We start from the raw sequence: 27,809 nt of genomic DNA on the forward strand, positions 1-27,809 counted from the left end.
ATCAGGGGTCCTCCTTTGTTGCTTGTTCCTCTTTGCATTTCTTCCCGGTATCCGACTTTCCCACTCCCCTCAGGGTTTTGGTCACCATCCCCTGACGAACCTAGTTTTAAAGCCCTCCTCACTAGGTTTGCAAGCCTGCCCGCCAAGATGCTCCTTCTTCTCTTGGTTAGGTGGATCCCATCTCTTCCTAACAATCCTTGTGCCAGGAACAGAGTCCCATGGTCGAAGAAACCAAAGCCCTCTCTGTGACACCACCTGCGCAACCACGCATTTACTTCCTCAATTCGACGATCCCTGCCCAGTCCTTTTCCTTTAACAGGGAGGATGGAGGAGAACACCACTTGCGCTCCAAATTCTTGGATCCTTCTTCCCAGCGCTCCATAATCCACAGTAACCCACTCAAGGTCATTCTTGGCGCTATCGTTAGTTCCCATGTGGAGAAGCAGGAAGGGGTAGCGATCCGAAGGTTTGATCAGTTTGGTAAGCCTCTCAGTTACATCCTGAATTCGAGCTCCCGGTAAGCAGCACACCTCTCGAGATTCCAGGTCCAGAGGGCAGATGGATGGCTCAGACCCTCTTAGGAGGGAGTCACTGACCACCACTACCCGAGGTAGTGGTAGCAAACTCGGAATGTCTTAAGGACTTCTAAAAAATTCCCTAGGAAAACATTGGGTACAAACCGTGGGCTGGCCAAATGTCCCTGGGCTAGTGCTTTATGTCACCGTGAAGGAGACCTGGTCTCAATTTCTGGCCTTTTCATAACTGTCAGATGCTCCTTTTATGGGGGAAGGAGGGGATCTCATTTTAAAGTCATACCTGATCCCACAGGGATGGACTTTCTACATCGTAATACCTCATGTTTGGCTATGGTGGTGAACCGTTGAGTTAGGTGACTCACTGAGGAACATGAATTCACAGTCTGTGTAGGCCAAGACAAATTACTGTGTACCAGCTATTCTTGATGCAATACTGCACAGTTAGCTGAAATGATGCTAATCCTGGCCTAATGTAACCAGTAACTTGTGGTCACACTCTGTCATCTCACTTGCAAGTGCTCACTTCTAATTCACAGCTGGGTTCAAACACAATAAAACTTTGTAATGCGGACAAACTGAGTTGGGTTGTACCACTCAGCCAACGGTTATTTCTTTCTGAGGCTGCCATCTTGTTCTCCAGATCCAGCACTGATTTAAAATACAAGAAGGAAAAGAAAGAAGGTCTGTACAGCTGATGTGGGGGTGGGAGGAGAGGGCGGGAACGTCCACAGGGCTGGCCTTACCATGAGGCGAACTGAGGCCTGACTGTGCGGGCGGGCGGGCGGGGTGGGGGGGGGGAGGGGAGGGCGCCACTAGGCCCCAGAGTGTAGAAAATTGTGTCTGCTGCTGGTGCATATGTAGGTAGCAGAGCAGTCCCATGAGAGGAGTAGAACAGGAAGAAGGCAAAATTGAGACCTTTCAAAGTTTTGGCCCAAGCGAGGGAGTATGGGGTGCCAAAATGTTGTGGGCTGGCCCTGGATCTTCAGCAGAAAATGGCTACTTTGTCAAAATGGAGATTTCCAAAGAAAATGTCAATTTTTGGTTATATCCACTAGATTATTTGGGAGGAAACAAAATATTATAATGAAAACTAAAAAAAGCACCACAACAACAAAACACCTTCCAGCTGAAACGAAAAAAGAATATTTACCCCAAAATTTCTTACGTGAGGGGAAAAGCATTTCTGAGAGGTCCATAGATTCAGATTCCTTCATACCTTCCCTTATTTACAGACTCCTACTTACAGAAACTACTTTATACATCACTTTTGGACTGGGACCAGACAAGTCAATATGACCTGCCCATGTCACAGATGAGCCTGGAGATCTAGAACCCAATCTTCTTCTCAGATCCGGCCAAGTAGAGAAGATATTTACTGTAATTAGTAAAATAAACAAATACAATTGTTTGCCAATAATGAGTATAACAGACTGGGCCTGGTCTGTATTTCAGCTTACACTGCGATTTTCTGATCAGACTAGTAAAGGTGCTTCGGTCACATAGACTGTGTGTCATGGGTCAAGGTCTGTAATAGGTCTTTTCTGAATTAATTCGGAGAACTTATTCCATAATAGCAAGATGTTGGTTGGAAGAACTTACTTGTCCTTTGGAAAGCTGGATCTGTGTCCAAAAGTCCATATTTTAAATAGAACCAAGTGCAAAAATGTCAATGAAGATTGTAAATAAACACACTTTACTCCTGTTTCACTGATGAGCAGACATATCTGCTTTCATTCCTATCTAGTTTCAAAATATTAAGCTTGCAGATAATGTGCCAGTCAAAAGTGTTTTAATAAAGGCAGGGAGGCAGGTTCCCTTTCTTATCTCAGTGAAGTGTGCTATGCTTTAAATTAGCTAGTATGTGATGTTAGAGTCGATGCTGCCTAAATGAGTTTCAATTATGTTTGCATAATAACAGGACATCCCTCTCAGGAGCCTTTAACAAGATTAAAAAATGAGCTTCCAGTTTGCTCTTTCCAGATCTCTTTCATGACATGTACCTGACAGTGCGACTAGGCAAATAGATTAATGTTTGGATTCTGGCGATACTCAGATGAGGGGGTACAAACTTCTGGACCCTGTCAAATGTGAGTATCCTTCAACTAGCATCAGTCTGACAGCCTTCCTGCCACTCACAGATCATCTGGGGGTCTCTAGGCCCTGATCCTTTAAAGATTTTAACATCATGCAGCTGAACATTCCCACTGCATCAACTTTTTTGCAAGGTCTTTTTTGCAAGACCTTGAGTCTTAACAGAGACACCAATCCTATCCACTGTACAGTCCTGTGACATGTAGGGGTTTGAAGATTCTTACTGAGTTCAAAATGTTGTATATAAAAATATAAACAGACCTTTTCTCCTAAATGATGATTACCTTCTTATGTAAAATTTTCCTTTATCTCTGCAAGTAAAATAGATAAACAGGATAGAAAAGGGCTAGCTGCAGTGTTCCAGATGTGTATTTATGTGTGGATTATTGCAAATTTAATCTTATTTGTTTGTCATGAACAGGGCTTGACAAGCGGCGGTGACCCCACTCGCCAGCCACGCAGTTTGGCACGCTGCGCATGCGCAAACCGTGCTGCGCATGCGCTGATTACGCTGCGGCGCCGTGCCGGGCTAAAATCTACTCGCCATGGGCGAGTAGATTGCCCTAATTGTCGAGCCCTGGTCATGAAAATCTATGGTGCTCAGTTTTGTAATTAGAAGTGTTAAACAAAATGGGGAGGGCACCTGATGCAGTTGCATAAATCTTTGTTTCCCAATGAACATCAACAAAATCTGTCCATAAACAGCAGTGTTATCTATAGTAATACTCTCTTAATAAAGAAATCTGATTCTTTATTGTTAATTAGGAAAAGTAGATACTGGAAAACAATTTGGAGTAAGAAGATGCATGTGATAGAGCTGACTACTTAGCACAGAATGGTACATTTCATTACCATTTATAGGTTATTGTGTATCTTGGTTTCTAACTCTGTTCTGTACCATTGCTTTTTTGAAAGCACAGTTCTAGACACAGATAATTGCACACTAATGTGCATTGTCTTTTAATTTAATGAGTGGCTTTGATCCTGAGACAAGAAAGGAAAAAGAATATTTTATTTCTTGGTTTGCAAGCTACTGGGAACATGGATTGTCTCTCATGGCACCTAGTGTAATAACACTTCAGTTGTAGCTGGGGCCTTTTGGATACTGTTGCAATACAAATGAATAAAACAGTTGATATGACCTAGTCCTTCCTGAAGTTCTCTTTCAGCTTGTATGATATATGTGTGGAAAATACTCCGTTTATATAGCACCTTTTTAGGGATGTTAAATTTAGTTTAATCAACTAATCGACTAGTTGATGGAATTTCCATCGATTAGTCGATAAATGGGGGAGCCACAGCATGGTTTGCTCCCAGCCCTGGGAGCTAACCCTGCTGGGGCTCTGACCTACTGGCTCTTAATACATTTAAAAGGCTGATGCGCAGCGAGGGGGCTCTTAATGCACTAAAAAAACAGAGGCGCAGCATCCTGGAACTGGGCACAATCCAGGAATCAGCTGATTCCCAGCTCGCACCTGGTCTCTGATACCCCCTGCTCCCCACAGCACTGGCTCCTGCTCCCCCATGTTTGCTGCCTCTGATAGAGCCAGCAAAGGGGTGAGGAAAGCAACTAGTCGATTACATCCCTACACCTTTTATTACAGGTTTTGATATCCTGAAGATATCCCAAGATAGTTCCCAGACGGTATGCAATGTTACTGAAGTGCAGCTACCTCTGGGGTGGAGGGTGGCAGCTGACTAGAACATAGCATATTGCATAGCAGTGAGGAGGGAGGAATTTTTGAACAAGACAGTGCTCTTAAGAACAAAGCATTACGTTTATTAATTAACGTTGTTGCATCAGTATTTAAAGTCTGGCCTGTTAGTTGCTAAACACAATAAAACATGCCATACTTAAGTGTATATTAAAAATCTATTGTTTGTTTGTATTGCATTTTGCCTCTCCATCTTTCAGGGGAACACACAGATGCAAAAGTGCAGGTTTCTGAAAACCTCTTGGAGAATAATGCCTTGTATCCGTGTGTATGCTGTTGTTGGCACATGTACCAGTTGTGTCAATAGGCAACTTAATGTGACTTTGCAAGGGGCTTGAGATAACCCCCACTGACGCTTTCTCTGTCCCTTCACAGGTTGTGAGTCGAGTGGCAGCACAGCAAGGATTTGACTTGGATCTTGGATACAGGCTACTGGCCGTATGTGCAGCCAACAGGGACAAGTTCACTCCAAAATCAGCTGGTAGGAAAAGGCTATTTCCAGTTTTCAGTGATTGCTTGAGCATCAGGTTCTGAACAAATATCACCAACTGTCTTGCTCCACCATAGTCGTGGGTCTATTTCTGCCAGTGAAAGTGCTGGCCATGAACCAGGGATACATGACCCAGAACCCTTTGTTTCACGAGGCATAAAGGATCTGCCGACGAAGGGTTCTGGGGTCGGCAGATCCCCGTTTAGACTGCCGCACTGTGCCAACAAACAGCTGATTGGCACAGCGTGGCGGCCATTTTGACTTAAATGAAGCAGCGATTATTTAAATCGCCCCTTCGTTTCCCTTTGTCATCCTGCCTAATCTGCATGGCCTTCAGATTCCTCCCACAATCCTCACAGATTTTGTGTGATATCAGAATTATTAATTTTGCTAAATGTCAAATAAATTGTCCATGATTTTTCACTCCTCTAAGCACTTGCATGAAATAGTTATTGATTCTCAAAATGTTCTAATTTGTTAGATATGATCTCCCATTTGTGAATGATCTCCAGTGATAGAGATTAATGCTTTCAAAGGCTTTTAAAGTCCAGCTATGTGTGCATTATTATCCCATTCTAAACATGTTAAAACCAGATTTACCAAACATGTTGTGTCATTTCTTTTGCCACTTTTTCATGATGTGGATTCCATTATGGTGCTGGCAGAGGGAAGGTTGTCAATCTTCTGACATTTTCGTTTCTCAATTCACTTTTCTGGCGTAGTCTTGACAACCCTCCAGTTTTTCAGTCCTTTTAGGGAAATGTTATGTCTGTGTTTGGCTGCTGCAAATAATTATTTTTTAGTCATCTCTCTCTTCACTCAATGAATCTTCCTTGCAACCCCCGAAAGGTACTGCTGTCTCTATCATTAATTGCTTGTATCTTTATGTATTTGGGAATACAAATCTTTAATTTTTAGCTTAACATATGATAGTAAGAATCTTCTTTTCATTCTCCTCTTTCCATTACCGTTTCCTCCTTCTGAACACAGCCTCATCCTTTAATTCCTCTGACCTTAAGTGTTTCCTTCTCCCCTGCCTGTGTTTTGCGTTGTGTCTCCGTATGTTTCAACAAGGATTTTTGTGTTTCCTTTTCCATTAACATCAACTTTTCACATCACCTTTATTGCCAAATTTGCTAGAGTAGGACCCTAAACAGGGACGTCTATTAATGAATCTGCAAGAAGTCACACCAGTAGATGCAGTCCTTGCCTAGAAGAGTTTATGTTGACATTGCAGACACAATGAGGAGTCCTGGAGCACCTTAAAGACTTGACTTAGATTCATTTGGCTATTAGGGATGTGAACAGGTAACTGGTTTACCCAATCCCCGAGAGCAGCCGCCCCCTCCCCCGCCTCCCTGGGCACACCACAGGCAGAGAGCTGCTCCAGCCACCCACGGGTCAGGAGCTAACTCCCCCTACGTGGCAGGGGAGGGCAGCAGGAGCCGACCACCCTCCACTTGGAGGAGGCCAGGAGCAGAAGCTAGCCTCCCTCATGCATAGGGTCAGTGGCTCCCGCTATCTGTCTCCCCTCCTCCCTGCGCTTGGGGCTGCTGGTTTCTGCTGCCGACTCCGGCAATCCCAAGTGAGGCTGGGGAAGCAGAAGCTGGCTCCCCCATGCTTGGTGCTGCCAGCAGTTCCTGCTTAATCAGTTAACCAGGTAAACCTAAGGATTGATCGGTTAACTGGTTAACTGGGGGTTTACATCCCTATTGGACATAAGCTTTCATGGGTAAAAACCACTTTGTCGGATGCATCTGACGTCCATCTGCTCAAGAAACTCCCTGGAATATCACGGGACCAAATCTATTCCAGTGCGTCTGACAAAGTGGTTTTTAGCCACAAAAGCTTATGCTCAAATACTTCTGTTAGGCTTTAAGGTGCCATTGGACTCCTTGTTGTTGTTGCAGATTCAGACTAACATGGTTACCCCTTTGAGACATGCCAGACATGTGAGAGTTACCACAATAAGTGGGGGACTTAGAAGATGGGCAGACCAGGGTTACAAAATTAAGGTCATCCTAATCATTCTGACAGGAGGAGTTCATAGTAAATTCCAAAGATCCCCACTGCTTTAGGGTTTGTTAAGCCACAACGATTCTACTCACTCATCCAACTTCCTCTAGGATTTTCTGTCAGTTGTTTCCTGACTCTGCCTCACAAGGCTGTTCTCCTTCAGCATTTCCTCTGGATCTTTCTAAGTACTCTTTGTTCCTTCGTATTTATAGCTCCCTTCATGAGTCACTGAAGTTCTTATTTCAAGAGTTCTTGCATGAGTATTTTCTGAATAACATTTTGTTTTTCTCTGGCCTGGCATGTTGATTTTGTATAGGCCACCTTCAGAACCTTGTCTTAATGAAATCCTGTCCTACTCTCAAGATGTGCCGTTATATATCCCAAGTGATTATTTTTTAATCAAATAGTTTTTTGGAATATTTTCTTTCTCTGGACTTCATGTTGAGGAGTAGACAAGGGTTTTAGTCCAATCCTATACGTTACTAAGGGAAGGTACATCTTTAGATGTTGTTATTCCATATTGTTCCCCACTTTGAAATGTGAAATGTGCAAAATTTCATTAGAAATAACCAGGAATTGTTGAATACCTTTCTGCAGGCCATAATTTCGGGTTTACTTATTTGATCTAAAATAAATATGTTTCTCATTTTTATGTGTAAAAGTAGTAAAATATGAGATGCAGTGGTTATTAAATGGTTTATGTGTCTATTGTTTCTGTATGTGTTACACACAGATCACTAGCAAAAGTCAAGTGTTGCCTTGAGAAAGAAAGTTGTCCCCATTAGTACTAATTTCTCACTGATATGTTTTACAAGTGAAAGTGGCTTAAAATGAGGTTCTACTTAGAAAAGTAACTGTTAAAATTGCCCCTTACTCAACATATTTACTGGGTGGTAACCCCCAAGTCAACCCCTGCTAACTTCACTGAACGTGTCTTTTGTGTGGATTGTCAGCTAAATTCTAATGGCAGAATCTTTGGTACCGGGATGATGCAAGGGGGAAAAACAGCTCTCCAATTTGGTTTGGTTTGTAGTTACCAGAAACATCTTTATTTAACTGAGCAGAATTAATCTGGATATAATTGAGAGAATAAATATGGTACCCTACAATGGCCTTTTTACAGAAGCATTTTATTGTATTTGCAGTCCAATGTCTTAAGAGCCAAAGATCTGTTTTTATTATTATACAGATTTTGAACTTTTCCCCCTTGTATCATTCTCCTTTGTAGAAACAGTATTGTTTTAATTTTTCCCCCCACGAGTTGGAATTGCTTTACTAGAATCAGTCACTTTGTTATGGTTAAAGGGGATGGTTTTAGCACTTCCTGTCAGTTAGGAAAGTATTTTCTCTTTGGGGAGTGTGTTCTTTACAATTAACACTAAGAACTTCGTATGTCGTGGTGAGACTCCAAAATGACTCCAGTGCAAAATGGAATTTTGGAGAGCAAACTTATCACATGCAAATTCTTACCAGACTACATTGATGCATCCAGTGGTTGTAAAGGAAAGGTAATATTGTAACAGTCTAGTATTTAAGAAAAAGTCCATGACTGTTAACAATTTGCCTTCAGCAATGCTTTCCATATTAGGATCTCAAAGCACTTTGCAAGCATTAACTATGGGACTAAATCTGAAAGTCATGCAAACCTGTATTCTGTATTGATGTTTTATTTAGTTTACTTAAGGGTCTGGTCTTCCTGTTCTAGTTGACAACTCCCCTGAACAAAAAACTGACCGGCAAATCTGAGAGGCACAGTACCCAAAATCCAGAGGATTCACAGCAATTTGTGAAGTAAAACCAAGAGAACAAATATTGGGACAATGCATTGGAATGTATAGGGCAGTGGTTTATGTTGTGCAGGCATCTGAACAGTTGGATGACCCACCAGAAATGCTGCAAGAATGTTGTCTCTCACAAGACCTGCCAAGTCCTGGCTATTATCTTTGCTTCCTTCTGTGAAAAGAAAGGTCCCATTGGCTTCAGTAGGCTCAGGATGTCACCCCGATGTATGAATCAGCCTTTTTGTGCACTGCAATCAGAGGTGAAAGCAATCCGGGTGCGCTCTGGTGTGCAGCTCCTGCAAGAACTGGCTGAGCTGTGGCAAAGGCCAGCAGGAAGCTATTTAAAGAGCTGGCAGGGACCTGAGTTGCAATAGGACAGGACCTGAAAGAAATTTAAGTTCCTTTCAGCCCTGACCACAATCCAAGAACTCCTGCAATACACAAGTCCTCCCCCCTTGTAGAAGTGCATAGCAGTTTACACAAGCATCAAGATTACAGTAAGTCCAGAGTTGAAACATATAGTGAGACCTTCTGCAGTATGTTTGAAGGCCCTAGAGGAGGTGGTGCTGGGAATCTGGCATTGTTGCTGTTGAGGCTGCAGCTTTTCTTTGGATGAAGAGAAAATCTATTCTGCTACTTTTCACAGACATTAAAGGAGACATATTAAGTTCTGTTTCTTCCCCACATCTAACCCCACCCTAAAAAAGAGAGATTGCTGTTACATTGACAATAAGTCAGTATGCATTCAGAAACTGAGGATGCCAACTGTAAATATCTATCCCATTTTCTTTCTTCCTTTTTTTGGGAGGAGGGAGGAAAGGTGCAAGTAAATGGCATATTAAAATAAAATCAGTTTCCTATACTGCTCTTTGAGTTGTGTTGTGTATATTGAATAAATTTCCTAGGGAAGTTGTGGAATATCCATCGCTGGAGATATTTAAGAGCCGGTTAGATAAACATCTATCAGGGATGATAGATGGTGCTTGGTCCTGCCATGAGGGCAGGAGAATGGACTTGATGACCTCTCGCAGTCCCTTCAGGTGCACCTTCACTGCACTCGTAGCTTGAAAAAAGCTACGCAATTTGACCTATAAAAAATTACATAGCTTATTTCAAGTCCATTTCATCATGGTGGCTGTCTGTCTGAAATGGCAGAGCGGAGGAAGGACAGAGATGAAGGATGGTTCATGGGGTGTGGTGGAAAGGAGAGGCCACTGTGTGGGTTGCATCTTAAAAAAGTGTGTTCTGACCTTATGTTCACTAATGCATTGCAGCTAAACGGAGGTTAGGGCCTAGTAAAGCGAAGGCAGTTTGTCGTTTTCAGCGTGTCAGGGGGAGCTTAGGGTTTAGCGTGGTCTGCTAACATGTCAATAGGACAAAGGCCTTGTATTCACGAGGACTTTACTTCCATGTTCATTGCACGTGTTCACTTCTGTGAGGAGAGAATACATATTTTTTTTCTAGTGAAAACAAAGCCTGTTTGGTGGTTGTTGTTGGAGAAAGTATCAGCCCCCAAACCCTTTTAAGATTCATCCATTATTGGCACAGCTCCTACACAGTGTACTTGTGTAGCTCCTTTCCCCCCCTTTTGGCCTAAACCCTTTGGGTTTGGAACTGTCCGCTCTTGAGAGCATCCGTTTCCTTCCATTCTTGCTCTGTGTTGCTGAGACTGGTTTTGAAGTGCTGCTTTTAAATCCTTATTTATTTTACTTAGTTAATCCTTAACTATCCAAGTGGTTAATGTGAATCACTTTAGCGGGTGTCCAGGGAGACCTGTGTGGCATGAGAAGTATTAAAAAGTTATTGTGTGGTTTTTCAGTAGCAGTGGGGATTTAATGACTTGTGCTTCTTGCCTCTCTTTCTTGGCATTTAACCTGTAATCATGGCCGCACTGTCATTTACTCAGATGGCCTGCACTGCTGTGTCTGGGCCACTGCCTCTGTAGCAGGCCAAAGGCAGCATTTCCCACCTGGAAGACAGAGGACATCGCTTTTAAAAATAGATTGATGTCTCTCTTCGTGACAGCTGCTCCCAAAACAGCATGTGTAGGTTCTGTTGACTAGCTGACACCTCTAGGGAATGGCCCAGCAGGTTAGCTACACGTTCATTTGCTTCTGAACTTTGGCTACCTGTGTGCCTTTGTGTTTGCCTGTCTTTTCTTAATGCCTCCTCCATCAGTGCAGCTTGAGGTCTCCTCTTAGCATAGTACTGCTGATTGGCACCTCTAGAGGTTTTAGGATTTGAATGGAGGCTCTTTGGAGCATGAACTTTGCTGCTTTCACCCTCCCAACCCAGCATTTTCAGTTGTATAATACATTTATTTTAATACCTATTATGCAAGTGAAATGGAGTTCACCAATCACGGTGTTTATTTATTTATTTATTTATTTTAAACCAGGAAGGAAATAAATTGCTGCTTTTTTTTTCATAAATACTTTAACAAGCTGCTGAACTTTTCCTTGCTCTCAGAGTGGCTTTTGCTTTTGTCAGTAGGCCAAGCTGGGGCCAGACAAGGGGACGACAGGATGAGATCATACAGGGAGCTTTGTCAGAAAAAAGACAGTGTTCGATATCTCTGCGCTGAGAAAGGCCTGAGGGCAGTATTGTGCAGAGAAAGTACCTTAGCAGTCACTGAGAAACTGCAGTCAATGAATCCTGTGACAGTCTGGATGGGAGGCTAAGTGTTAGACATTTGATAGCAAAGATAGCAATCCTTTCCCTTTGATAGAGTGCTGTGATTGGCTTGTTTTCAGCCACAATTGGCTTTTTTTTAGTATTGCATTAAATAATAATGCTGCTTAATCTTCTTAATTATGAACTTTATTAAATAAAGCTTGAAACGTCATGTTATTAGGGTTTTGTATATTAAGATTGGTTAAGTTTGGGCATATTCTTTTAAGACCATAATGGCTTATTGTAAGAGTAATAGACTGTGCTTTTAGTGGGTCAGATACCAAAGTTATTAGCACAAAGAAGCCCAGGAAAACTAGTTTATGTTCCAGTTAAGTGAATTGGCAAGTTACAGTTTTAAGACATAGCCTTGACTTGCTGCTGGAGTCAAAGGATTTGTCCTGAGTCGGATAAACGGTCTTTTTCTTTTCCCGTGTGTTAGCTAATGTGACAGAAAACATGGGTGTGGTCAGAGCAAGTTGTATTATAACACTGGTTATCTAGTCATGGCTTATCACTACACTTCCAGCCAACGTGGATTCTAGTCGAGATACGCAGAATCCTGAGAAAAAATATCAAACACAGGTGGCTAACTAAATGTGGTGTTTGCTTTTAGCTCTCACCTTTTGATGTGGTCTTGTGTGTATGACACTGGACTGGATTGACATTCCAGCTTCACAACAGACTCATTACGTGCCTCTAGGCAAGACAGTCAATCTCTCAGTGCCTCCATCTGTGAATTAAGGTTAAAAATGCCCCCTTTCTTTCACCCACGAGCCCCCAGTCTGTTGAAACTGAGAGGCATTTAGGGCAGGGTCTGCTTCAAAAATTATATTTGTCCAGTGCTTAGCACAGAGGAGCCCTGATCACAGATGGGACCCTCGGCACTGCTAGAATTCAAATAATAATAATTCTATGCTGGAGTACAGACCCAAGAAATATAGCTCCATTAACCTTACAAATCTCCTTCTCAATGATTTATTGAGCAGGTAATTCATGCCTAACTCCATAGTTCAGATTAATGGGGATTCACCAAGCCCACGTCCCTGTGCAGCCTCGTCCCCTACACACCATGGTGATTCACCATGTGTGAGCGCAGACAGTGTTTCTGCTACCTGTGGTGAGGCGGGGCCGGAAGCAGCTAGAGCTTGTGTCTGTGCTACGTGCTCCTCCCTCCTCCCCTCCATCAGCATAGACTACGGAAGGGCTACCGTGAATTAACTCAACCTCCCTTTGTGCCCACAGAGAATAATCCACTTTTGGGCTAGGCTGGAGCTGATGGGTTATTTCAGTCATTTCATTACATATCCTTCCCTCAGTGGAACCGCTACTGCAGTGACTGCGTGTTGGGTTTTTGGTGGTAGAGACAAACTTCATTCTGCACTGACCATGGTATAGTGCTTGGCAATCGCTTGAAAAGCGAAGAAATTGGTGGCATAACTGTCCCACAGAAACCCAAAAGAAAAGAGGTGGTAGCTCAGGGAATGTGTAGATATATCAGTGGCATAGCCAGAAGGGCCCACTTTGGGTGGGCGGGCAATGAGCGGGAGGAGGGGTGGCAATTCTGGGAGCCGCCCCCAGTTGCAGTGCATATGGAGAAGAACAAAGCAAATTCTTTATAGTGATATTTTCCCATTCCAAGTTACCCTTTCTGAGCTGTAACAGAGGCCTGCACGTTAGCCTTTTCCAGATGTGCTTCATTCAGATGCCTATCATTGGATCATTCCAGTGCCCTTCTGTTGGTCTGCCTATTTTGAGAGCATTCAGTGAAGTTCATGGGGCGTCCAGCCACCCAGAGACAGTAGCAGCAGCCACTCCTACTGGTATTGGTAGCTTTTTGCCAGTGATGTGCTGTGCTAGCACAAGCATGAATTGGAAGAGCAAATCAGCTCGTTCTATCCCTAGATAACAAGTACAGTCATTCTATATAATTGAGTTCCTGCTGGTCACAATCCCAAATCCATTTCTTAATTCTTAGGGTCCTGTATCACTTAGCTTTAAAGATTGTTTTTGCTTTTAACCCCTTGCACTTAGGGTTGCCAGATGGTTTCAACAAAAATACTGGACACACTTGACATTACATCACAATCTACAGTACATCTTATTTAGAAAATACCAGACATTTCTATTTTCTTGTGTATATTTTCTCAGTTTGTTTCCCGAACAGAAAGTTCAAATACTGGACTGTCCGGTTCAAAACTGGACACCTGGCAACCCTACTTGTACTAGAAACTAGTACAGGCCATCCTCATTATAAGTCCAAGATATGTTCCAAAAAACTTGGACTTGTAGCGAAACAACGTAAAGTGGGGAATTTTTTTCCTGTGTCTCAGTTTAATTTGCACAAATTGGTGGGGTTTTCTGAATGACTGAAGAGCAGGGAACGGGAGGACTTATAACACATCCATTCCTACAAGCATCAACGACTATAGTGCGGAACGGATGTATACCGGGGCGACTCTTATCGGGGATGCCCTGTATTGGCCAGCAGAAAGGTAGCAGACAGTGCTTATTTTCAGAGAAGTATTATGAATTAAGATAATTTCCATGAAGAAAAAGTATTATTTTTGTGACTAGTTCACTATTTCTTCCTCTTCCATTCGTCTTAGTTCTTTCCAGATATAATATACTTGTAACAACGAATTTAGACCAAGTGCTGTGTGATAAAACATAATTTTAAACATCAATTAAAGAATAATCAAAGAATCAAGCAGATCCATTCTAATAAATTATGCTCATTTTTGACCATATCTTTCTGATGGCATATGGAAGTGGAAGTTAAGGAGTAATGTCCTAGAGCAATACAAATGAGATAAGGAGTAGTCGTGAAAAGATCTTTTGGGACATATATTCCCCTTATCAGTGCAAGATTGTTCCCTACTGTGTACAAATTTTTGGCGTGTTGTTGTGGTGGTGTTTTTTATTTTATTTTTATTTTTTTTTGTGAAACTCATTGGAGGTTAATTTGTCCATCTTTGAAAATGCACCTTGATTGTTCTCTTTATATGCATTGTTTTTCTTCAGTGTTGCTTTGTTTTTAATAACTCATAAAGAAAGCAATCTTTGTATGTTTCCTCTGCAGGTCTTTTAGATGGAGAGAAAACTGCCTTCTTTTATTTATTTGTTTACTTGATTAGCAGGTGTGAACCTCAAGAGAGTTTTTATCGACCTGTTCTTTTAATTTTCTAACAAATCCCTTTGCTCTTTTTGTATTCCTGACATCTAAGCAAGCTAAATCATGGTATGTAGCAACTACAAGTAGGACACTGATTAAGCAATAAGGGGAGAAACAAATTTTCACATATAAAAAGAAATTAGTATTCAGCATGAAGGCTGAATGTGACTTGGATCAATCAAAACCTCAAGGACCTGAAACTCAAATGGGGCCAGGGTCAAAACCCCTTTATTTAACTAACACTCTCCAACTTCAGGTTCTTCTGAATCTGACTTTGGTGGCTTGAGCCTGTCTGCCACCAAATGTGGTGTGTAAACGCTGAGATGCTGCTGAAAACGAAGCTATACATGTGGACATGACCGTGTGTGTGTGTGTGTGTGTGTGTGTGTACGTATAACTGAAGCCAAGTTGTGGAGCATCTCTTCTGGCTTACTGAGCTGCCTGAGACAAGACTTTTGACCTCTCTTCTCCATCTGTAAAGTGGGGATGATGGTTGTCCACATATCTACATTGTAATGTGTTTGGAGATGGGGTAAAAGTGTGTTTTAATGTTAAATATTTTATGAGTTCATTCCTCAGTTTGCAACAATTAGGCATACGAAGGGCCATTGCTTCCCTTTGTTATAGGGCAGCCAGGTCTTCATGTGTTTGGTTTCTAGAGCACCAGCCTTACACTCTCAGCACTTCACAAAATGTAAAGCTATATTCCAGACAACAGTGATAAGCATGAACAAGTTCAATAAGTTGCCATAAACCCTCTGAAATCAGCCCCCACACAGAAGACTCATTAGCGCAGTGGTCCCCAATGCGGTGGCACCCGCCGGGCCATTTCTGTGTGCCCGCTGAGTGATCAGGGCCGGCCCTGCCCCCAGGTGTGTGGCGCATGGGCAGAGCCAGCCCCTGGGCACATTCATGGCACCAGCCTTGGGCGCGCAGCACATGGTCAGTGCCGGCCCCAGGCACACGGTGGTTAGGCAGCCCCACCCCTGGGTGCGCGGCACGAGGTCTGTGCCAGCCCCGGCCTTTGGCATGCGGTGTATGGGCGGTGCCGGCCCAGGCGCTGGCACACGGGTGGCGCCAGCCCCGGGCGTGCAGCACATGGGAGGCCCCGCCCCCGGGTGAGCGGCGCAAGGGCTGTGCTGGCCCCGGGCTTGCAGCGTATGGGCGGCACTGGCCTGGGCGCGTGGCATAGGGGCGGCACCAGCCCGAGGCACACAGCACATGGGTGGCCCCGCCACCGGGCACACGGCACATGGACGCTGCCAGCTTCTGAGCGCATGGCACAGGTACCGGCTCCGGGCACACAGCGTATGGGTGGTGGCGTCCCCGCCCCCGGGCTCACGGGACGTGGGCTGTTCCAGCCCCAGGCGTGAGGTGTATGGGCGGCCCCGCCCCTGGGCGTGCAGCACAGTTGCAACGCCAGCCCCAGGAGTGCAGCGCATGGGTGGCTCCAGCTCCGGGCATACAGCGTATGGGTGGCCTCGCCCCCAGGCACGAGCACGGCCCCGCCCCCGGGTGCCTGGTGTCTGAGCAGCCCCACCCCATAGCGCCCGGCAGCCCCAAAAGGTTGGGGACCACTGCATTAGCCCATCAGCCCATTCACTCCAGAGATGAAATAGAAACAGAGAGGCTTGGGGCACTCAGATCGAGGTTTGGAGAGAGCAAATTCCAAAGTACAAGTGCTTTAATGGAAAATGCTTGCCAACAGCCCCTGCCTGCCCTGATTAAACTAATGTGGTTTTACTCATGAGCTCGTGATGCTATCTATTTTTGGTGACAAGTATCAGAGAGATAGCCGTGTTAGTCTGAATCTGTATAAACAACAAGAAATCCTGTGGCATCTTATAGACGAACAAATTTATTGGAGCATAAGCTTTCATGGGCACAGATCCACTTCGTGAGATACATCTAACAAAGTGGGTCTTTGCTCACGAAAGCTTATGCTCCTATAAATCTGTTAGGGTATGTCTACACTACCCCGCTAGTTCGAACTAGGAGGGTAATGTAGGCATACCGCACTTGCAAATGAAGCCCGGGATTTGAATTTCCCGGGCTTCATTTGCATAAGCGGGGAGCCGCCATTTTTAAAACCCCGCTGGTTCGAACCCCGTGCAGCGCGGCTACACGGGGCTCGAACTGGGTAGTTCGGACTAGGCTTCCTATTCCGAACTACCGGTACACCTTGTGGAACGAGGTGTACTGGTAGTTCGGAATAGGAAGCCTAGTCCGAACTACCCAGTTCGAGCCCCGTGTGGCCGCGCTGCACGGGGTTCGAACCAGCGGGGTTTTAAAAATGGCGGCTCCCCGCTTATGCAAATGAAGCCCGGGAAATTCAAATCCCGGGCTTCATTTGCAAGTGCGGTATGCCTACATTACCCTCCTAGTTCGAACTAGCGGGGTAGTGTAGACATACCCTGAGTCTCTAAGGTGCCACCAGACATCTCGTTTTTTAAGGTGACACAAGTATGTGGGTCTCTGCTGATCTCAACTGTGGCCTTCTCACACAAGACGAGAGAGGGGGTAAGCCCAGAATCATTTCCCAAACCATTTAGGGCTTTACAAATAGAAACAAATACCTTCAATTCCAGCTGATCAGTCTGAGCCCTGCAAACCTCTAATGCAAGCTCTTGCGGTGCCTCTATATTAAAATATTTTTAAAAGTCAATTTTATTTATTTCTTACTTTACTTTGGAGTCATTTAAACATACAAATCTGAACATGACTGTTCCCCAGGAAGTAATATTGAACTTCTGAGAACAGGGTTTTGTACAATTGCCTGCCTGGACCCAAATGATATTAATCTTACTTGCTTTGGAAATGTAGGGCCTTTTCATCATAGGAAAAACAAATCACATAACTTAGTGTGTTCACTATAGAAGCAATTTCATTAAGACAAAGAATTGTAGTGGTCTCTAGATTCTCGGTGTGAAAAATGATTCACTGCAGGGCTAAAATGAGATTGGTAGATGTAAAATGTCGAGAATTTGTAACAGTCATTGTCTCCCACTGGGTATTATTGCACAGGCCTTCTGGCCTTGAAGCACCAGACAACAGAGTGAAAGGGAAGGGGTGGGAGGTTTTTTTGGAATGCTCCTGACATTTGCTGGAATAATTTGCATAGTAGGGGTGCTGAGAGCCATTGAACTGAACTGTAAACCCTGTATGTGATGGAAACCATTTCAAGCTAGAGGATTCGGCAGCCCCCTAGTCCTAGCATATATGTTAAAACAGCACACAAAGATACAAATCAACCTCAGTGTCCCCGAATGAGTGAAAGAGAGAAACTGGGTACAGTAGTCTGGAAAGGTTGAGAGCCACTGTTTTACATAACAGTGCTATTTTCAGCATTGTGGCCTTGATACTGAAGAAAGTGCCTAGCACAGTGGAAGTAGTCCCACAATGTGCTGATGTGACAGTATCTGGTAGAGTTGGTTCCTCGGAGGGCAGCACAGTTGAATGTGGCAGGCCAGTGAGGCTAAAGGTCATAGCACTTCATGAGCTATCCTAGTTGTTTCTCGCAACGCCGATGGCGCCTCCTCGTTTACTTGAAAATTGTTGTATTTCTGTAAGATTAAGATAGACATCTGTCAGGGATGGTGTAGACGGAGCTTGATCCTGCCTTGAGGGCGGGGGGCTGGACTCGATGACCTCTCGAGGTCCCTTCCAGTCCTATTATTCTATGATTCTATGATTCTAAGATTTTCATTAAACAGTACTAGGGATGTTAGCGTGTACTTGTGTACACGGTTAACCGGTAAGCCTGGGGTTGGGTGGAGGCAGGAGCTGGTGGGCACAGGGAGCCAGATTTTAAACTGGCTCCTTGTGTGTGCCAGCTCCCATGGAGCACATTGCGGTGGTGGGAGGGAGTGGCCAGGGCGGGCAGGAGCTGATACACACTGGGAGCTGGCTCAAAAGCCCACTTGCCACGAGCACCAGCTCCCATGGAGCTGCCTCCCCCCACTTGTATCAGAGGCAGCAGCATGGTGTGGGGATGGGGGACGCAGGGGGAAGGAGGGAGCTGGCTTAAATGCCAGCTCTCCATGAGCACCAGCTCCCGCCTGCCCCCCTGCATGGAAACGTGTAACTGCTGAAAATGTTAAAAGAAATCAGATGTTTCTATGGAGATGTTTAGCAGAGCAAGCTGATGGGAGGCTGGATTTTGATCCTTCTGCATTGCCCTGGTGTTCTGTGTTGCAGTCACCTAGCTGCATTTTGACCTCCGGAGACTCCCGTTGCTATTTCTGCTGTCTGGATAAGGGTTGTTTATGTTCTGAGCCCTAATAGTATTGTTTGCTTTCTCTAAATTAATACTTTATCATTGCTAAATTGTGAAAATGTTCCTGATTTATGGATCTAGGATTACATGTCATTCTATTCAGTAAATGAAAGTTACAGCTGACTGCTGCATGCCAACATTAGAGAAGGATTCCTGCGTAGAATTAAATTCTATCTAATGTATCTACTCACTTGTCAATTTACTTTCATTTGAAGCTGGCTGTATCACAGTCTGCAGCTCTTCCCTGAAAAGACATTTTTAAAATGGGGCATTTTGTCATTCTGGTCTGTTCATCTTTTTGAAAGGGTAATCCTGCCCCATTTTTGTCATGGACTTAATTGACCATTCATAAAATCATCCTTACTCAGAAAAAACATTAGTACATGCTTAGATTTAAGCACATGCTTAGCTTCCATTGAACTCCGTGGGTCTCAAAAAATAAAGGAGGAGAGGAGGGCAGCCAATGTGTGGCCAAATTAGAACCAATGAACTTTCACTGAGATGGGCTCTGATTCATCAAGTACATGTCTAACAGTGAGCATACAAGTCGTCTCGTTGACATCAAAGTTAGCTTAAAGTGCCCAAAATTAGGCAAATGCTTAAGTTCTGTGGTGAAGCAGGTGTATTCATGCCACTGAGTTATAGGAAATGATCACTGGTAAAATGTACACTATTGTGAATGGAAAGAAGTTCAAACACCTTGTGCTAGTCTCTGATAGTCCCTATGATGTATTTCTGTGGTTAATTCCCTTGTGAAACATGGCTCAGCATCTGTGTCTTTGAGTTTTTCCTAATTTAAGTCAACAATACAGTAAGAACGGAATGAAATGTGTGTCTGTCTGATCTCAGGTATTTTTAACACACTTTTCCTCATGGTATCCAAGAGTAGGGCCTGACACACTGAGCTCTTCAACTTTGTGTGTGTGTGTGTGTGTCCTTTTTTAAATGAGTTTCTTTCTGCCCAGGCTTTGAAAGCTAATTACTAGCCACCTCTGCTGCAAAATTGGAACCAAGGAAAGTGTGTGTGTGTGGGAGTGGGGGAGGGAATGGGAGCTTATTTCAAGGAAAATTCCTTTTGTGAAAAACTTGTATGCTTTTGGTTTTCTATGCTTGTGGGTTTTTTAATGTCATAAATAAAGAAGGCAGCATTTGCTGATTTTAGATCATTAAGGAATTAGTAGGATTTTTTCCCAAAGGGCTATAAAGGACAATATGATACTCCTTACATCGAGATGTACTCATGGGACCTTAAGTAAAGCCTCCTAAATGACTAGAGTTGATTGTGAGCTTTTAAGTATGCTCCCTGCTTAACTAACATAGTAAACTTGCTCTGATGTACTAGCAGGGGATTAATCAAATTGGTATACAGCAAAAGATCAGATTTCTTCCACTTGGTAAAACTCCTGCCATGGGGACTGATGGGCTGCACGGGAAGTTAATAAAGTTATCAACAGCAATTAATTCAGAAAGGAAAAGCAGGTAAGAGGGCTAAATAAATCATGACTTCTATTTTCAAACGTGCTTAATATTCTGATCAGATGCACACCTCTTCTAATCCTTATTTCCTGTTAATTCCCTGAGCCTAGAAATTTAAATATATAGGCCTCTGTACAATACTGGAAATGAAGCACCATGTTTGGTCATTATCTGTGGGTATGTTTAAAAAGAGGAAAATAAACACCTTTCCCTTAAAGATTTCTGCATTGAATTCTCCAGGTTAGTATCTACTGAAACATGTTGTTTTCTGAAGACGGGGTGGTTGTCTGTGTAGGAGAACTTGATGGAGGAAAGGTTCTCAGTGAATGCGTATTTGTATCAGAAATGTTACTTGCATGCCAGCTAGCAGCTGTGTTCACAGTCAGGCTATAATTTCTCTGCAGAAATGGCAAGGTTTTTATAGTAGGGTAATTAATGCATGTTAGCTATCCTGCTGTAAAATCCCGCTGGTGACAAGACACTTGTCATTTTTATCAGAGGGTATGAACTAAGCAAGGTAAACTACAGGTGGGACTATATTATTGGCCTTGCCTACCCTACTGTATGGCTAAAAACTAGAAGGCGCCTTTTGCTGAATAAACTTTCAGTGTTTATTGACTTCAGTTGGCGTGGTGGATTCTCAGCATCTCTGAAAATTGGGCCCCTAACCTGTAAAATGAAGGGACAGTACAGGGCTGGCTTTACCATGAGGTGATCTGAGATGGCCGCCTCAGGTGCCAGACTGTGGGGGGCTGCCATGAGGACCCAGAGTGTAGAAAATTGTGTCTGCTGCTGATGCATATGTAGGTAGCAGAGCAGTACCATGAGAGGAGTAGAACAGGAAGAAGGCAGAATTGAGACCTTTCAAAGTTTTGTCCCGAGCGAGGGGATATGGGGGTGTCCTTTGAGCTCCCCGCCTCAGGTGCCAAAATGTTGTGGGCCGGCCCTGGGACAATACTGTATTTTCATGTGATGTGAGAAAAGAAAACTCCTCCTGTGGTAACCTTTTTGCTATACTGAGGTTGTAAAGAGGAAAGGTGATGAATGAATTGAAATAATCCTGAAATAGCCCCACTGAAATTCAGATCATGCAGCAGGAGGGCGCTTCATGTAGACTGGCCTACTCTGTCTTCACTGCAGAGTTAGCCCTGTCTCTAACTTGGGTGTCACTCCAGCCCCCTCCTATTCACATACACAGAACTTCATACCAAAAGTTTACTAGTACTTTCAGCATGTTTAGCTTGGGTAGGAGGTTAGAGCAAAGGTTTCACATTCAGTGGGGCTCGTAACTTGCCCAGTGTGCAGGCTAAACCTCTCCAATGCTGATAGTTCTCCAGTGCCATCCCACAATTCCCTATTTAGCTACCCAGAGGACAGACAAGTTCTCCCAAAATTCCCTAGGAAAGAATCAGCCCCAGGTGCCAATCATCTGGACTAACTCAGCCATGAAGACAAACCCTCATCTGAAGAAGTGTATGGTACCCATGAAAGCTCATGAGACTATCTACATGTTTTGTTAGTCTCTTAAGTGCTGCTAGACTATTGGTAGTTTTTAATATAATAAGTGTTAGGGAGTAATGGCTGGAGGAAGTTAGCTTTGGGACTAGATGCGTCTGTGAACATGTGATCTTATAGAGATGCCTGTTCTTTGTTCAGGATGAGTCAGAGAGAGGAAGGGACATGCTGTGTTTTGGGAAAGACCGATTGTTACTCAGAAGATACTCACTAACCATTGTTATATCTTCTGTTTCTTGTAACACTAAGACCTTACGTGGAAAAATTGTTACGTTTGATCTGCCTTTTTAACTAATAATAGATGGGCTAAAAGAGCAACAGGTGCTTTTAGTGCCTTCCTTTGGAAATAATGACAAGATCCACTGCACTGCCTCAGTAAAGTGCTTAACAACAGCTATTTCCCACATCCTCCTTTTTGCAGGTCAGTGTGGCACATTCCAATTTGCTTTTGCTTCATGACACACAAAGAATTCCTCATGTAAGGGGAGGAGTTGGTTTAACACACTTTAATGCACAAAAATATTGAGCCCTTTTCTTTCCTCAATAACTCCACTTGGAGACTATTTGTGATGGATCCTGAATTTCTGTCCTGCTCCAAGGGCACAGTGTTTTGTTTTCTGCCACCAGTGAAGTGAAACCCATAATCTGGGGAAATGTATAGTCTACAGAACAGGAATGATGAAACTGATGGCTTAACAGCTGGCAGATTTAATCTTTTGCTCGCTTGCTGCTTAAAACAGCTGCATTAATTCTTTAGGTGGCTCTGAAGGGCCACCATAACGTGTCAGAGGGGAGAAAGCCCTTGCTTTTCCATCTCGAGTTGCTCCTCCTCAGCAGTTAATTACTTTTTACATTTCAAAATGAAGGTATATGCTACAAATTGGGCCATCACCACTGTTGCTAAGTGCTATGCATTCTCTGTGTGACAATATGAGTCCTTTAAATGTCACTTTAAGCAATTATTTTCCCTGCTCTGTTACCCTTAGGGTTGTTTTTTCCCCCTGGAGGAAGAGAGGCACAGTTTAGAGACTGAAGAGGGGAGAATGCCTTCTCCCAAAGTGTGTTTCACATTGTTCAATATGTGTGAGCTTGGTATCCTGTGGCCACTGGCCTGTAAAGGTTTCCAAGTAGCCAAGACACAGATTAGCAGCTTTCTTTCCACACTATGAACGTATCAGTCATCTAGAAGGTGTGCTCTGTGTACAGATGTGGTCTCCTCACCTCAAAAAAGATATTTTGGCCTTGGAAAGGGTTCAGAAAAGGGCAACTAAAATGCTTAGGGGTTTGGAACGGGTCCCATATGAGGAGAGGTTAAAGTGACTGGGATTTTTCAGTTTAGAAAAGAGGAGACTGAGGGGGGATATGATAGAGGTCTATAAAATCATGAGTGGTGTGGAGAGGGCCGATAAAGAAAAGTTATTTATTAGTTCCCTAAATAGAAGAACTAGAGGACACCAAATGAAATTAATGGGTAGCAGGTTTAAAACTAATAAAAGAAAGTTCTTCTTCACACAGCGTGTAGTCAACCTGTGGAACTCCTTGCCAGAGGAGGCTGTGAAGGCTAGGACTATAACAGAGTTTAAAGAGAAGCTAGATAAGTTCATGGAGGTTAGGTCCATAAAAGGCTATTAGCCAGGGGATAAAATGGTGTCCTTGGCCTCTGTTTGTCAGAGGCTGGAGAGAGATGGCAGGAGACAAATTGCTTGATCATTGTCTTCGGTCCACCCTCTCTGGGGCACCTGGTGCTGGCCACTGTCGGCAGACAGGATACTGGGCTAGAAGGACCTTTGGTCTTACCCAGTACGGCCGTTCTTATGTTCTTAGAGAAAAGTGTGTTGCATACAAGTGTTGAGACTGGGGACTCACAAATGGAGTGGAGTCATCTCTTCCTCAGGGCTCCCATCCCTTTAGGATTCCTCTGAACTTTAGCTGTTGTTGTTTTCCTTCAAAGTCTTTGGTGCTCCATTAGATCAAGAAGGGTTTATAGTGGGAAGTCAAGGCATGTCAACTGTAGAAGAGAGACTGTTACAGCAAGAACACAGCATATTCACCTCCCGTTTTTCCAAATTCTGCTGGGGCATCACTCTAGTGTTTTTATAGGTCACATATCCTGAAATGTTCTTTTTATATTACCCAGCTCTAGTAGACAACCAGGGCTATTTACAGGACACTCTGAGTAGTAGCTCATCACTCCCAATGGGCTGATCAAAAAGCTTGGTTTCCCCCTGCAGAACTTGTAAGCAATCAAATGGTTTTGTGGAGAAAATTTACGGGACAGTTACTACTTTTATAAAACTGTCTGGTGTCCCTGTGTAAGTTCAGCCTTTGCCAGGCAATTGGCTAGAACCTAATTCAGTTAAAAGTTTTCAGCATTTTAGTAATCTCAAAAGTCAATCAAAATTTTGATCAAAAGTCAAAACTGATGCTCTCCAAAAAGGTTGTTACAAGAAGATGGGAGAAAAATGATTCTCCTTAGCCTTTGCTTATAAGACAAGAAGCAATAAGCTTAAATTGCAGTAAGGGAGTTTTAGACTGGACATTAGGAAAAACTTCAGAGGGTTAAGCACTGACATAAATTTCCTAGAGAGGTTGTAGAATCTCCATCATTGGAGATTTTGAAGAGCAGGTTAAACAGACATCATGGTGTTTGGTCCTACCATGAGGACAGGGGACTGGATTTGATGACCTAATTATTGACATGTGTTTAACTGTTGGAACAATATGCCAGCATTTTCACACGTAGCTGATGTTGCGCATCTAGGGCTATATTAGATACTTAAGAATGTGGTCCCACTTTTAGAGATGAGGAACTGCCACAACTCTTAACCCCTGTCACCTTCAACCATGGGTCAGTTAATTTGTATATGTTCGTGGTGCAATAATGTCTATTTGTGAAATTACTTTAATACAGGTATTACTGAGTAACTTTTACACTGTGGCTGGGACTCCAGTATAGTGATATAAATTGCTTTAGAATGTTATTCTCTCCTAAAATAACATACGATCCTAAGAGTGTAAAACACAGGACTTCTGAAGTCATTGACGTAAAAGAAAGACCAAGAATCCATATTCTTCATTTAAAGTCATTAGCATGGTCAGTACAAATCTGCTTTTTGCAAATGTTGCTATGTAAAATTATAGTAAATTTTCAAAGTAGGCCTGAAAACCTCAGAAAACATTTCCTGGGTGATGGATTTATTACACCTGGTCTTGTTAAACTATACAATGAGGATGAATTCTTAAAATTGTCCTGCAGATACCTTTCACAGTGACCTGTTCTGCTGCTGTCTTCAGTACTTTTGGTCTACTTTCACTTCCTATCCTCTTCCTCCAATGTAGTATGAACCCTAGCAGGGAAAGCTATACTGATTACTCTTTCTAACAACTAGCTGCTTTTGAAATATCCCTCATGCTTATTTGAAATAAAGCGTCTTAACCCTGGTATACACTGAGGCATTCTTTGAAATAACCCTCCTAGGTCGAATTTATAAGCGGAGAGTCCGCACTACCAAGCCCATTATTTCAAAATAACAGGCCACTTATTTCAGAATCTGTACTCCTGCTTTCCTCAGGGAATAATGCTAATTTCAAAATAGTTATTTAAATAGTTATTTTGAAATAGCGTTAGTGTGGATACTCTGATGCCACTATTTTGAAATAACTCCCCAGAGCAATAGGAACTAATTACTCCTCCGTGCTTCCTGGGGCTCAGAGTCAAGGTAGCGCATCCATATTAATGGAGCCTGCCTTAGATTAATTTTGAGGCTTCCCCATAGTGGGGGAGCCACTATTTCAATTTTGTAGAGTTTAGTTGAATTTAGTAATTTTGAAATAATTTCCTAGTATAGACGTACCCTTAATGACATATCTAGGAACAAGGAAAGGAACCAGGACTCTATATGTTGCCAGTTTTTCATGGGGCACCAGGAAAGGTTCTGCAGGACGATTGGAGAACTGCAGTAGGATACTTCCTTTTTGTGAAAGTCTTACAATATTTGTATATACTACTACATCTGCAGCCACCCTGACCATATTATTGCGACACACCCAAGACCCATTGAATTTTATCTTCTACATATTTACTGGTTTAGTTTGTTTCCTTAAGGCTTAAGGGGCTGGTACTAAGTTGCTTTTGAGTCAATACTTTTCTTTTTTCCCTAGGAGGCAAATTTCTGTAGACGGCTGTATGTTCTGTTGGTCAGATACTATATGCCATCAAATGTGGTCGTGACTCTGTATCTTTTAAAGCACCATCATTTTTCTGTTGCTGGGGGTAATGGGGTGAGGAACACTGATGGCTCACCACTGAAACTTCTGTTTTTGTTTATTATGTTCATTCTCCTAACACACAGCCTAGGAAGTGACATAATTGCATACAATTTAATTTCCTCTAGGCTCTGGGTGGTCTTCAACCACCTTCTCAGATGTTGGTTGCAGATGTTTAAAATCACTTCCTTCCAATTAAACATCTGCCATGAAGTGTTGAAGCGTAGGGTGGCATATGTCTGAAGGGCCAATGTATGTACAAACATTTATTTTTACTAGGTAAAATGGAAACTTCTCCCTTTGCTTTGGCTTTTAATGCACAGACGGTGAGAAATTGCTTCACTTATTGAACTCCATGGGGGAGACTGACTGGTGGTTTTAAGTACATTTTAAAAAGTATGGTTCTTTTTGTGTGTAACTTCTGTGATGTTTTGTTAGTGACATGCACATGTCTCACTGTCTCTGATTTCAAGGGCTATTACTCAATCTAGTCCCAAAGTTCCACACAAATTTGGCCTCTCCTCACTTTTATAATTGAAAATTACTTACATCAGAAATAAAGAATCGTGAAGCTGGGGATATAGAATGTTATTTAGGCTAAAGGGATGAATCTCACCTCATTTAAAGTTAAATGGGACGTCTGTTTCCTGCATTTAGGGGGCTTTGGCAGATTGAGAGAGGAGGACTTGGATTTATATGGTAATTTATTTTTTTTAGTAGAGAGGAGGAGGATTTTAGCAGGTTGGTTTTCTTCGTTTTGACTCTTTTATCAAAATGGAGTACAGGGTTTAAAATATTTACAATCTGAGCATGGTGCAATGAGACTCTGTTAGTAAATTGGGACTCACATGACAGATTCTTTAACCACTGAGTTCATCGAGGTCTCGGAAGTGGGGGCACAAGCTTCATGTGCATATGAAGTGGTGCTATGACATATTAAGACATCACATGCTTAAATGGCTGGGGAGATACAGTGAGGTTAGCAGCAAGAAATGCTTTTGTAGTTTCCCTGGCCAAAGTAAAATACTGAGTGGTGACTGCCTTAGGAGGAAAGAGGGAAGATTAAAAGGAGAACTGCATCCACAAAGAAATGGGAGAAAAACCTTAATTTTACCGAATGCGGAAGAAACCAATAAAAAGCAAATAGAACAGAACATAAACCTTTGCAGATGGAAGTTCAGCAGCTTCGCAAATAAAAGCTTGTCTGGTGGCATATTAACTTGAATTAAAGAGTAAGTGAATGTGTGTGTATGTGTGTATGTGTGTGTGTGTGTTTGTTTTAATAGCAAGGAGTGATGGTATCAGATTAGTGATAAGACTCCATAATATGTTGCTTCTTTTGTTAAATGGATCTTAGCCTGCAGAGTGCAAATGGTGCACAAGAGAATGATGGCACAATTGTCACTGTATGTCTGTCCTTCTAAATAGCTATTTTAAGGCTTTTATTAAAAAGAAAAAATACTAGCTGAAGGACGCGCCAAAAGCTTCTTCGGCGTTAGGGGTCATCTGAAAAAAGAGGACTCCCCACCAAAGAAACCCTTGCCTGTGTGAGTATAAAGTTGTTCAAAGCAAAATCCCTCAGGATTGCAGTCTGCTAGTCATCCATTGGACAGGTACAGTATAGTACCGTGGTTCTCAAGCCGTTTACCATTGCGGGGTGCATTCAATGCTGTCTCTGTGGTCCTAAGGATATCACATGGGCTGCAGCCGTGTGCTGGTTGGGCCGAAAGCTGCCTGCGGGCTGCAGGTGAAGAACCTCTGGCATAAACTCTCCCAGTCATTCCGGCCTTTGCACGTCAAAC

At 43.1% G+C, this 27,809-nt stretch overlaps 1 protein-coding gene across 20 annotated transcripts in view; it reads left to right on the forward strand.

The window, feature by feature from the left end:
* The window catches only part of ZMIZ1 (zinc finger MIZ-type containing 1), a 486,957-nt gene that overhangs the window by 315,451 nt on the left and 143,697 nt on the right, over nucleotides 1–27,809 (forward strand). For all 20 annotated transcript variants that reach the window (XM_075934735.2, XM_075934734.2, XM_075934747.2 and 17 more), the window contains one exon: nucleotides 4,718–4,823. In XM_075934735.2, the coding sequence (XP_075790850.1) occupies nucleotides 4,718–4,823 (106 nt within the window). The remainder of the gene's footprint in view (nucleotides 1–4,717; nucleotides 4,824–27,809) is intronic.

The sequence above is a fragment of the Pelodiscus sinensis genome, chromosome 8 (assembly GCF_052426305.1).
Source record: "Pelodiscus sinensis isolate ZL-2025 chromosome 8, ASM5242630v1, whole genome shotgun sequence".
Classification (NCBI taxonomy): Eukaryota; Metazoa; Chordata; order Testudines; family Trionychidae; genus Pelodiscus; species Pelodiscus sinensis.